This window comes from Sceloporus occidentalis, unplaced genomic scaffold, assembly GCF_023333645.1.
Source record: "Sceloporus occidentalis isolate IW3139 unplaced genomic scaffold, rSceOcc1.0.p SCAF_4, whole genome shotgun sequence".
Classification (NCBI taxonomy): domain Eukaryota; kingdom Metazoa; phylum Chordata; class Lepidosauria; order Squamata; family Phrynosomatidae; genus Sceloporus; species Sceloporus occidentalis.
The window spans coordinates 89,395,832-89,408,211 of record NW_028316984.1 but is presented as its reverse complement, the minus strand read 5'-3'; the positions used below and the strand labels follow the sequence as shown (position 1 = coordinate 89,408,211).

The following is a 12,380-nucleotide window of genomic DNA, read 5'->3' as shown; positions in this document are numbered from 1 at the left end:
GTGGAAAAATTACCTTAGTCAAAGCAAGGCAACTTCACATTTGCTGGGGAGAATGGAAGGCAAAGAAGCACTTTTCCTTTTCCTTTTCCTTTTTTTCTTTTTCATGGTTTTATTCCTGCTTCATTCACTTAATTATCTCAAGCAAGAATGAACAATCTCAACAATTTTCTTCTTGCTGCCTCAAAATACAATAGTGTGTATTCTGCACAGTTTTCATCCATGATTTGCTGTTTAGGATGTCTTTCAGAAAACTTAGTCTGTGCAAAAATATATGGATTTTTGCACAGGAAACAGCCATCCCAGCACATTTTTTTCCTAAAATAAGTCTTCACTAGCAAAGAAACTCACACACATTTATCTGTCACTTTTCAAATATTCTTTCCATCCCTTGTTGAGATATCCTTTTTCATTACCAATGTGAATATTGATTAATATTCTACCCCTCCCTACTTTATGGATGGCCTAAAATATATCATCTCCTTAATCTGTGTTGGGGACATATATGTGGACCAGGAACACTTTGGGTCCTCTGGATACAAAGGCTAGCATTGTGTTAATGATAATGTGCAAATATGGACTGTGCACATATAAGTCTCTTTTTGGACAAGACATGGAGGGATTTTCCCCCCCTTGTGCTCCTTCTGAAACATCCTTCTCAGGCAGCTGTAAAGCCCCAGGAAGGGCCACTGCTGCTGCCGTTGCTTGCTGGTGGAATGTGATGGGAAGGTGGAGGCAATTCAGAGGAGGAAAATGTAGATGTTCTGTGCTACCAGAAGAGAGAATGAAGTACACTCTCCCTTCCCCTAAGAGCTGGGACCACCTGCATCTTCCTCTTCTGGACTGCTTTGTCCCTGCTTCTTTGCACTTCTGTTAATAATCGGTACCAGTGTCTCCTCCCAAAATTTGACAACTTTCTGGGGTAGGGTAAGGTCATAGGACTTCATAGGCTTGAGGTAGGATCTTGGTCAAAGATTCCCCCATAATGCCCATCACATGCCTCCCAATCATCATCATCAACATCATCATCATTCCTCCCCCCCCTTTTTTTCTTGGCCTTAATAGAATTATAGAATCATAAAATCACAGAATCCTAGAGTTGGACGAGACCACAAGAACCATCCAGTCCAACCCCATTCTGCCTTGCAGAAATACACAATCAAAGCACCCCTGACAGATGGCCATCCAGCCTCTGTTAAAACCCTCCAAAGAAGGAGACTCCACCACTCTCCAAGGAAGCGTGTTCCACTGTCAAACTGTTCTTACTGTCAGGAAGTTCTTCCTAATGTTGAGGTGGAATTTCAATTGATGGCAGGTCTCCAATAATGGAGAGACAAGATGATGTTAGAGAGAAAGTTATTGGAAATTTCCATGGGGGTTAGGAGACGACATACAAGGTTGCAACTCCTTGGAAGAAGCAATTCAGTTTACTCTATGGACCTAATTAATGTTAGGGCTCTAGTGTTGAAGTAAGGAAATGTTTGAGAGGAAGAGAATAGATTCAATCTACCATATGGACTCTAGGATTTCAAATCAAATATATCCCCAGAAATGTGCACATTTAGCAATACAATACTAAAAGCAATACTTTTCTGGATCTGAACAAATGTCATTTTGTGTAGCATGCTATTTTCAGCTAAGGACAGATAGATGTTGTTTTGGAAGCTCCTAAGAGTGACATGATGGAAGAGGTTGTCACCTTTTGCTTTTCCTCAGTGCTTCATATCAAAGGATATGGTTTATATGTACTGACAAACCAATCCTACATTAGTGTATCCATACAGACTCTCTTGTGCCTTTATGGTGGCGATTCATAGTGAATACTGAAAGTTTGGACTTCTGGTGGGTGAGGAAGGGAAGCAATCTATTCTTCCCCAAACTGCATTGAGTGAGAAGCAGAGAGTTTGAGTCAGAAAGGGTAACATAAAAGAAGGTGGCCATACCCACATTGGATCCTGGCACTATCCTCCTTCACTGCTAGTATTTGGGTCAGTCACATATTACCCCTGGGAGAATGCAGCCCTCAAAGAAGAACAAGAATTCCCACCACTGGTAAACTAGATAGACAGACAGACAACAATAAACAGTTACATAGCAGCTCTTGAAATCTCCTGTTTCTTCTATTCACTGGTGTTGATTTTATCAATGTCATATTTGCCATAACTCAGTCCCCCACCTTCCCAGAAATCTTTATTTTGTCAGTGAAAACAAAAGCTGCCATTCCGGCGTGGGGGGGGGGGGACATGTGTCCCCTGTGATGTATATAGGAGACCCTGCTGCCATTGTTCATTCTTGGTCTTTGCCATTTCTCTATGGGCCGTCCCTCCCTTTCTCCTCCTTGGTGTCACCTTGCCATAATGGAGGTTAGCAGGCTATGCCTGGGAAAGTTCATCTACCCTCTTTTCACTGTTGGCCACAGGAACAATGGCCAAACAGTTGCCTCTGCAGTTCAGGTAGAAAGTTTGGCTCTGGGTGTAGAGAACTAGAGATGGCACTCAGTGTAGAGAGAAACAACTAGCACTGCATCAGGGTTGGCCCAAGACATTTACATATACAAAAGCCAACTGAACTGGTGGCTGAACTGACAATGAAAAGACCAACAGACACATTTATGTGTACACTGCAATTTTGTAAAAGTGCATGAAAAAAACCCAAGCTTTGATATTGACTGCAGGATCAGCATCCTGAAGTTTTAAACTTTTACAGTTAAAAAGAAAATCATGTTTCCAGAACACTGCAAACATAAGCATAAATTTGTAAATGTACAGCAAACACACTTCGATTCAGCACCTAAAATCTCAACTTTCTTGTTTCTCCCCACACATGCCAGTGTCCCACAGAGCTCCTTGTCACTCCCCCATGAACAGTCAAGTAGAAGAAACAGTTATGCAGAATATATCAGGCAGAATCAATGAAACAGAGCAAAATGTGCTTGATATGCTAAGTTTATACATGTAATAGAGTCCATCTTTCTTGGTACAGAACTTTAATTTAAAATATGGTTTCTTCTACTTTTTCTCTAGTGATTTGTTTAATCTGTTCCATTGATTATACTATCCTCTTTTACAGTGGGAAGGGACCAGAGCTCAATAGTACAGTACAGTATGGTACGGTACTTACTTTGCATGCATTAGGTTTCCAGTTGAACTTCTGGTGCCTCCGCCTAAAACGTTTAGGTTGATGGTGAAAAAAGGAACACTTGTGTGTGAAATCCTAGATAACTGCCTCCAGTCAGAGTAAGGAGTACTAGTCTAGATGGACAAATAGGATGACTCATTGTCAGAACCTGGACAGATTCCTTGTTTGAACTATAGTTCCCGAGACCCCTTAGTTTTAATGTAATAGGTTGAATGGCTTTGAAAGTAATTATTGAGAGGTGGTGTATACTTTTTTTCATCCCTACTGTTAACATCATAATCTTCATTTTAAGCAATAAATACCTGTAGACTTGAGGAAACCTGGATGGTTGCCCAGAATTTCCCATCATTAGCAATAACCAGGAAGAATATAAAGGAGAAACAAGTGGTTATATCCAAATGAACACAAAAACTATAATCATGAGAAGAAACCAAACGCCTTTCTCTGTAACTTATCGTAAAACAGACCGATAATTAGAGGAAATTTTTTTGCTAGGTAAATCCAATATTGACTTCTGGGGAAAGAAATCTTACCTTGTTGTAAGGCCTAAGGCAGTCAGCAATTCCAGCTTTTTCAGGACACTAGCCACAGTCAGAAGACAAAGCTGCAAAAGTGATGTGGTTCATTAAACAGATTGGTCCTGTGCGTAATCCCAGGCTTTTAAAATAGTGCTAGCAAAATCTTGGAGAGGCTTTTTGCAGAAAAACAGGAAGCTTAGTGCTGATCTCAGAGCATGACATATCAACAATGATGGTGGGTGGACACCCTTGAAGACTCATGCTTTTGTGTGAGCTTTCAGCATGGTAGGATGCCTTGTGGAGACATCCTACAGGTTGCCGTGATATAGACTGTATCTGCCTAGTCCAGATGCAGGTTCTTGGACAGTGACAAAATCCAGGCATCCAGGCTGGCCAAATTTGCTCTCACTCTCACGTAATGCCTCCCAGCAAATTGTTCAGAAAAAACACTCAGAAGATAACAGGCAGGATCTTACCAGTTACTGAGGCAGGACAGTGACTTCGTAATTAAGGTATAAAAAAATATATTGTTCTTCTACTGACATTTCTAGGAGTATAGAACTGAAATATATACGTGTATATGAATGTATACAAGATTTCCAAAGTGTGAAACCTATACTGCAATGTATTCTCATAAGGCTCCTGGTCTAAGGGCCAAATTGGTTCTGGCAGAGCATGTCCAGGTTGCATGCCAGTGATTATACCATAATCACTTCTCTTCTCCTCTATGATTTTTTTAACGTCTTTTGCCTGATGAAGAAGCCAGTGGAGCATCAAAATGCATGATGTATTTCATGCGTTTTGGTTGGCCAGTAAAAGTATTACCCTTTCATGGATTTTGTATTTTGTTGTGTTTTGCTGCATGGACAACATGGCTACCCCTGAATATTGTTCGTTTTGTTGTTCTCACAAATAATGGTGCATATTTGAATATTAGGTTTTCACTTTCTGAATTGTTTATACTGGCTCCATTGTAGAAATGTGCTTGTTGAAGCATGCTTGAATGTCTTGAAGTTTCCTTTAGAGTACTTCCAGATGGATAGTCCCTAGTGTTGTGTGTATATACCTTCAAGTTGCCTGTTGACTTATGAAGACACCATGAATTTTATAGAGTTTTCTGAGACAAGAAACTCAAAGTGGTTTTACTAGTTCATTCTGTTGATATACGGGGCATAGCACCCGGTATTCTTTGGTGGTCCCCCATCGAAGTACTACAGTCCACTTTTTGTTCCTTAATGGATTTCCTGTGATAAGAAAAAAAATGGAAGAAGTGACAGGATCAACATGGAAGGGTCATAAATAGAAAACCACAGATGTCTGGACTTCCTGTAAAATTCTAATAACAACGCAGGTGGGCTATACAATAAAATGATGGAAGCACCCAGTAGTTCTGTATTATTTTTTTCTTGCCGGGTCTTGTAACATCTGTATTTTAGCTTTTCTAAAGACTACATGCTTTAACGACAGTTTTTGAGATCCTTTCCCATCTCCATTTTCAGAAGGGTTTCCACTGCTGACTCATTCAATCTAAAACACAAATGTGCTACAGCAGGGTTCCTCCAAGACTGTCATTTAGGAGCAGGAGAACCTGATGGCCAAGGAGCTAAAGTGAGGCATAAAACATAAGGGGAAATTATCCCCAAAGGCTGCAAACCTTGTGATATCAGATTTAACTTGCTAGGTAAAGGAAAAGAATGGCCTGCCCTTAATCCACAGCGGCATCCTAAATGAGGCCAGGCTCGCATAAATCAACAGGCTAATAAAACCTGTTGTTTAAACAGCCCAGCCTTTACTGCCTTCTGTGTGGTTTTCCCTTTTCAATCTGAGAGAAATGGATTTGAATGAAACACATAAGATTTAATAAAAGAGTTAGAAACAGATGAATAGTGTAGAAATCGTGTAAGACTATATAATCGTTTGCTATAATTAGATTATATATATAGATAATATGGAACCACATATATATATATATATTCTAATAGGATTGAGTAAAGGTCAGCTGAGACCCTTTAACTGAAAGGGAATTTTATAAAAATATAAGTTAGTAAAAGAAAGAGTTTTTAGATAAGCTTTTTATAACACTGATATTTATTAAATATTAAATATCTTGTTTTATAAGAATAAAGGGGAGTTATATCATTGATAATAAATAAGATACACTTATAAAATATGCTGGACTTAGTTATTTTAAATAGTATTTTTTGTCACTGTTAAAATTATCAAAATGGCTAAGTGTTCTGTTTAATAAATAAATAAATAAATGATGAAGTAAAAGACGCATCAAAGGCTGCACCTGGAAGTCAAGGACAACTTTGCAAAGGAGGAGGCAAAGCAGTTTTTGGAGCCAACTGATAAGAGAGCTCCATCCTCATTAATTGTCAAGAACACTATTTTTTTTATAATTTATTTTTATATTGTTTTAAATACATAAAATTACAGTTTTTCACATGCTTTAACAGAGTTATATATTAGACCATATATAAACTCCTTGCCTAATATTCTCCTTTTAATACCTCCCTTCCTGCCCTATTCCTTTTTTGTGCTTAGCATAATCTTATTGTCGGTTTTTACATTTATTTACATAGTTTCTTGCACAGTACCTCTGGATTTTTACTCTTAAATGTATTTGCTTTGTCTTGGTCATAAAAGAAATAAAGGTAAATAAGTATCATGCACAGAAGAAAATAAGCCAAAAAAAATAAATAAATAGAGAACACTATTTTTATGGTGGGGTTACTAAAAGTCAAGAGATATCCCCTTTTGTGCATGCCTAATGCGGGGGTATGAATATTAGAACACACCTATGAATCTATAATGACTAATTTAAATGGTCATGAGATGTATGATGAGATATGTTATGGGTGGAGTTTTAAAACTGATCACATGTCTAGATCTGGCCAATAAAAAAATGAGATAGAAATATTGTAACAGAAAATGTGTTATAAATACTGTGTGAAACCTCGGACGGTGTGCCTACTTGCCTGAGACACCCCTTCTTGCAAGATTGTAATGAATAAATTGGAAATTGCTGCTTCACTTGTTTTGTCCTGTGATTAATTTGATTTGGTACTTTGGTACTTAGAAAAATCTGTATCTCACAAATCAACTGAGCCTGCTTGGTGCAGAATCAATAGTTTTACCATAATTTGGAAATAACTTGAAGGCACACAATAACAGTAACAACAAATGTCATGAAGGAAATTCCTAGATGCTGTCGCTCTAAAATGGATTTTATGGAACTTCCAAGAAATGCCAGTCAGGAATTAGATGAGCATAGATGCCATGAAATACCTGAGATGTCAGGTACTTCAAGAAACAAGTTGCTCACATTTGCTCAGAACCTGACACGACACTTGTTACAGAGCCTAAGGACATGTACAGTACACCATCCAGTCAGTGTTCATGGGATCAATTTCAGCTACTGAGGCCTGAAATAGGCATAATGATGGCCAGTATATCTGAAAGACTAATTTTTGCTGAAAGAAAATTTGTAACCTTGGACAGGAGATGTGAAAAGGACCACCTTCAGATCTCATGGGTTTTACAGCAGACATTTAAAATTAAACCAAAGGGCCTCCAGTGTGGCCTACAACCTATTTATTATATTTATTTATATCCTGCCCTTCTCAAAAGGTTGGGACTCAGGGCAACTTACAACATTAAAAAACACATTTAAAAAACAACCTATATACCTATTTGCTCCTAAATAGGCTATTTATTGTTGTTGTGTACCTTCAAGTCTTTCCCAACTTATGGTGACCCTAAAGCGAACCTAGGTTTTCTTGGCAAATTAGCTGCAAAATATTCCAGAATCTATCTCTCTGTCAATTAAATAAGAGACATATGTGTGTATGTGGCGGGAAGGGGGATGAGATGTGTTCAACTGATTCCAGTTCAATATATGAATATATGGAGTTGTATTAACTATGCTAATTGATAGTACATGAGACAATACAGTATATCACAGGGATTGTGAGTGTGTGTATATGCCTTCATGTCATCTGTTGACTTATGGGAACCCTATGAATTTTGTATGGCTTTCTCAGGCAATGAATACTCAGAGGTGGTTTTGCCAGTCTCTTCCTCTGAAGTAGAGCCTATAGAATCTGGTAGCATTGACAATCCCTCACCCAAGTACTAACCAGAGCTGACCTTGCTTAACCTCCAAGATTAGATGCTATAAATAGGTATACCAAATGTCTGAATGTTGTTGTTGTATGCCTTCAAGTTATTTGCAACTTATAGCAACCCTAAGGTGACCCTGTCATGGGGTTTCTTAGCTGGAGTTGTTCAGCGGAGGTTTGCCATTGTCTTCCCCTAAGACTAAGAGCATGTGACTTGCCCAAGGTCACCCAGTGGGTTTCATGGCAAACTGGGGAATCGAACCCTGTTCTCCAGAGTCACAGTTGAGCACTCAAACCACTATGCCATGCTGGCTGAATGCATAATAGGATACATCCTTTCTCTGACATGAAAGTCACAGGCATAAATCTGTATTTAAACAACATCAGAATAATTGTGTGGAACACTTTTTATTTAAATAACCGAGAGATTCACATCAATATTATTTTTAGTTTCCCTCTTTCCCAGTCAAACCCAACACTTGCCTAGAACAACAGATCTTGAGCTATGATCTTACCTTCTATAGCTGTCAGGAACATCTTTAATAATGGAGGGAAGAAACCAATGGGATTATCCAAGAATGACATCTTCACTGTTTCTTCTTGCCACTGATGACTTCTCATAATACTTGTGAAGTATCACAGCCTTTTCCTCCTTTATATTTATATACCCTTTTGCTTATTTGTCCAGTTATCCTCTCCACCCTGTTACCACTGTTTAGCCAAACTAAATATACTTAACTCTTTTAATCATACCTCTAAATTCAGCTTTTCTACTCCCTTTCTGCAGTATTCTCATTGAACTCCCTTTTGTTTTCTTTGGGATAAGATGTTGCAATTCTGCGATGGAGAAGTCGGGTCTCAGGAAGTGTTACCTGCATACCTTGAAAACTGTGGCTTTCATCTCTATACTTAATCATACAAGAAGCACAAAATTATGGAAAATATAGAGAGAATAATTTAAACTCTTTTTACATGACTTGCTAAGAATTACCTTTGACTCTCACACTAACCTTGCTACATAGGACTGTTGCTGGTAGAATGGAATTTATATTATTATCGGTATAGTTTTTACTAATATGCACTTCCAAAAAGACTAGAGGAGAAATTGTTGATGCCACACTATCCAATAGAATAATAATAGACATCCCAAATAATCTCTCTTCCTCTCTGTCTCTCACACATGCACTTTCCTCCAAAATCTGTGCCACTCCATATGTAGATTTTCCCACAATAAGGGTCATTTTTAGTTTTGATGTTTTAAGTCTCCACCTTCCATTATTATTTCTATTTTCAATTGGATGAACCATTCAGAAGGTATTAAGGTTATCTGGACTAATAGTAACATGAAAAACAGAACAGCTGAGTGGACAAAATAATCCAAAACATGGCAGAAACTCCAGTTTAATCATTTAAGAGCTATCAATATGTGGATGGATTTGTCTAGAAAAGGATGTATTACCTATTCTGAATTGTTTTGGGGCTGGTTTTTGGATTGGAGGAGGAAGTGAGTGAGTGATACATAATGAACAGATAAGATGTAATAAGAATGGGTGTTTGTGGATAATTACAGACCCCAGACACAAAAAGATGAGCAAGTAAACAGAGAAGTCTAGAAACAAACTGGAATTATAAATCTATTTTGAGGTACATTAAGGCAATGGATTAATTAAGCTACAGGAGAACATACAGGAACGTAGAGACTACCTGATAAGCTGTTCAGCAGTGCAGTGGCCAACTGAGTAACTACAACCAGCCCGGCAGAAAACATATGGACTTGTCTGCCTCAGAACATCCATCCTTTGAAGCAATGCTGGGAATCCCGCAGTCCATGGACTGCAAATGCCAGAAGCCCATATCAGTATAGCCAATCACGAGGAATGCTGGGAGCTGCAGTCCAAAAACATTTGGAGAGACACATGATTCCTGTGCCTACTTTAAAGAAATCACAATATCCAGGTAGCACAATGTTTGCATGTTCCATTTCATGTGTCACCACAAACCAAATGTAAGCAACAACAGCTTAAGCTTCCCCGAGTGGCCAGTGGTGCATCACAAAGAAGCTATGCAGTTGAAGTATTAAAAAGTTACATAGCTGAATTCTTCAATGCAACACAGAAGGAATCTCCCAGATCTAGAAAGGGCTGCCAGGCAGTGACAGCACCCCATCCATACCAGTGGTCTCAGCAGATAGGCACCCTGTCTGGCTGAAGAGTTCTTGGAACAGATGGTGAGTGACCACCTACCAGGTGTCCAACCCCCTCTGAGATGTCACCCGGTGCCATCCACACACCCCTAGATATCATCCTGGCTGGAATCCTACAAGCCAGGAGCAAACAAACGACATTGTATTCCAGATAAGGTCCTCCCCCACTCCCCGCCAAGACTGTGCCAATAGGCAGGGGTGTAGCCAAGGGTCCGTTTAGGGGAATTTTATTATTATTGTTATTAGCTCAAATATTGCAAGAGGAGGGCCTGCTATGATGGCCCTTGCAGAATCGTCTCCCGATATGTATACGGAATAGACCAGGGGATTCCAATAAATGGAGCTGAGACAGACTTCTAGAATTAATAACCAATTTATTTATAAGGGGAAAAACACATACGATTCACTAGCATACACACACACATACAAGGTTCAGGAAAAGCATAGGTTAGCATGGAATAGGATTTTAGGCATCACTGGGGTGATATGTACCAGAATGTAGACTCCCTCCAGGAATCCAAATGGAATATGATGAGGATGGCATGAGGCTCAGCCATGGAATGACTGGCCAGGAGTCAGGAGCCAGGACAGGGTTCAAGGGGACATAGCTTCCCCCTGAAATCCAGACTGGCCCAGTGAACAGGCAAATCTGATGATATTTATAGGCAAAATCTTGCTTCTGGCAAAGGTGCTTGATGGTGAGAACAAAGGTGTTTAATTACTTTCTTTTCACCTGGATGTCCCTGTCTGATTGTCTTAGTGGTCTTAAGCTGCTGGGACAACAGACCCAAGGAGGGGGCAACAGCCTCAGGGAAGGCAAACATTTGCTCTTCCTGGTCATATGATAATCCTCTTATGCGACTCTCTAGATATGATAATGTGGGTGCCCCTCAGGGGTCTGTGTACATGTCCTCATGCCTTGCTGGCAATGGTGGACAGGCTATTAGAGTTCGTCTAGGGGTCATTAAGGGTTATCATTTATACCAAAATTTATATGGAGCAGCATGGGTAACAGGGGGATGGACTGGATGGCCCTTGAGGTCTCTTCCAGCTCTATAATTTTATGATTCTATGCTGGTTTTGTGGCTTAATAGCCAAATTAGCTCCCCAGACCCCCAGGTGGTAGTACAATTAATTACTGAAAATTGATAGACACCATTTAGAAAGCAGTTCTAACACTTGAGATGATTTCACACAGGGGAAGAAACTGCTTGAACCTCTTCCTGATTGGAAATTGGGCCAAAATATGCCTCTTATCCAAACTTCTGTTCCTATGAAACACCTTCACCCTTAGTAAAAATTTGAACAATATTTTTCTTGTCCATTATGAAGTACAGCTGAATTTAATCTTGTTACATTTCCTTCGAATGGTCCTTGGTGTGTGTTTACTTTCTGCAGCCAAGAAAAATGGCTTTCCTTTGACCTGACTAGGGAAAAACATTTGGTACATTTCTCTTACTTCTCAACATGGGGCCTGCCTTCCCTTTCAGTTCCTTTTCTTGTTTTTCTTGGACAAAATAAGTCACATCTTCTTTAAGATACATTTTTTCCACTAATCACCATTATATTTTAAATTATTATGGAGCTAGAAAGACAACAAATAGCATATAGCTCTTTCTGTAATTCTATTATATGTCATTCATCCCCCCTAATAATAATAATAATAATAATAATAATAATAATAATAAAATTTATTTATATCCCACCCCTCTACGAAACGCAATCGGAGTGGCTTACAGCATTAAAATATACATTCCCAAACCATCATTCCCACCCACCCCCCTTTAAATACAATTAAACACATTAGAATTAAAACATACTTAAAATTCACAAATAACAGTAAGCAGTGGTTATAGCAAGGTCAGGTCAGAAGCTGGATTTCCTTATTTTGATGGCTGGGAATTTATTCAGGAAAGGCCTGCCAGAAGAGATCTGCCTTACAGGCTTTCTTAAAGTCGTTTAGGTGGTAATATTACAGATCTCATCTGGCAGGCCATTCCATAATCTGGGAGTGATAGCTGAAAAGGTCCTCTGGGTGGTCGTGGACAAACTTGTTTTTAGAGGCTGTAACAGATTCCTCCTAGAGGACCTGGGTGCACTGGGGGGATTATACGGAAGGAGATGGTCCCGAAGATAGGTTGGACCCAAGCCATTTAGGGCTTTATAGGTGATAACCAACACCTTGTACTGGGCTCGGAAACTAATGAGCAGCCAATGAAGTTATCTTAAGATCGGTGTTATATGGTCTCTTCTGGATGTGTCTGAGACCAGTCTGGCTGCCATGTTCTGTACTAATTGAAGTTTCTGGATAAAGCACAAGGGTAGCCCCATGTGGAGTGCATTACAAAAATCCAGACGGGAGATTACTGGAGCATGTATCATGGTTTCAAGATCCTTGAC

General features: G+C 39.3%; 1 protein-coding gene across 1 annotated transcript in view; it reads right to left on the bottom strand.

The window, feature by feature from the left end:
• Positions 1-8,678, bottom strand: part of LOC149314304 (SITS-binding protein-like) — a 62,412-nt gene extending 53,734 nt beyond the window's left edge. The window contains exons 1-2 of the mRNA XM_089523089.1: positions 8,658-8,678; positions 3,669-3,739 (exon numbers count right to left, since the gene is read on the bottom strand). Of these exons, the coding sequence (XP_089379215.1) occupies positions 3,669-3,739; positions 8,658-8,678 (92 nt within the window). The remainder of the gene's footprint in view (positions 1-3,668; positions 3,740-8,657) is intronic.
• Positions 8,679-12,380: the final 3,702 nt, after the last annotated feature.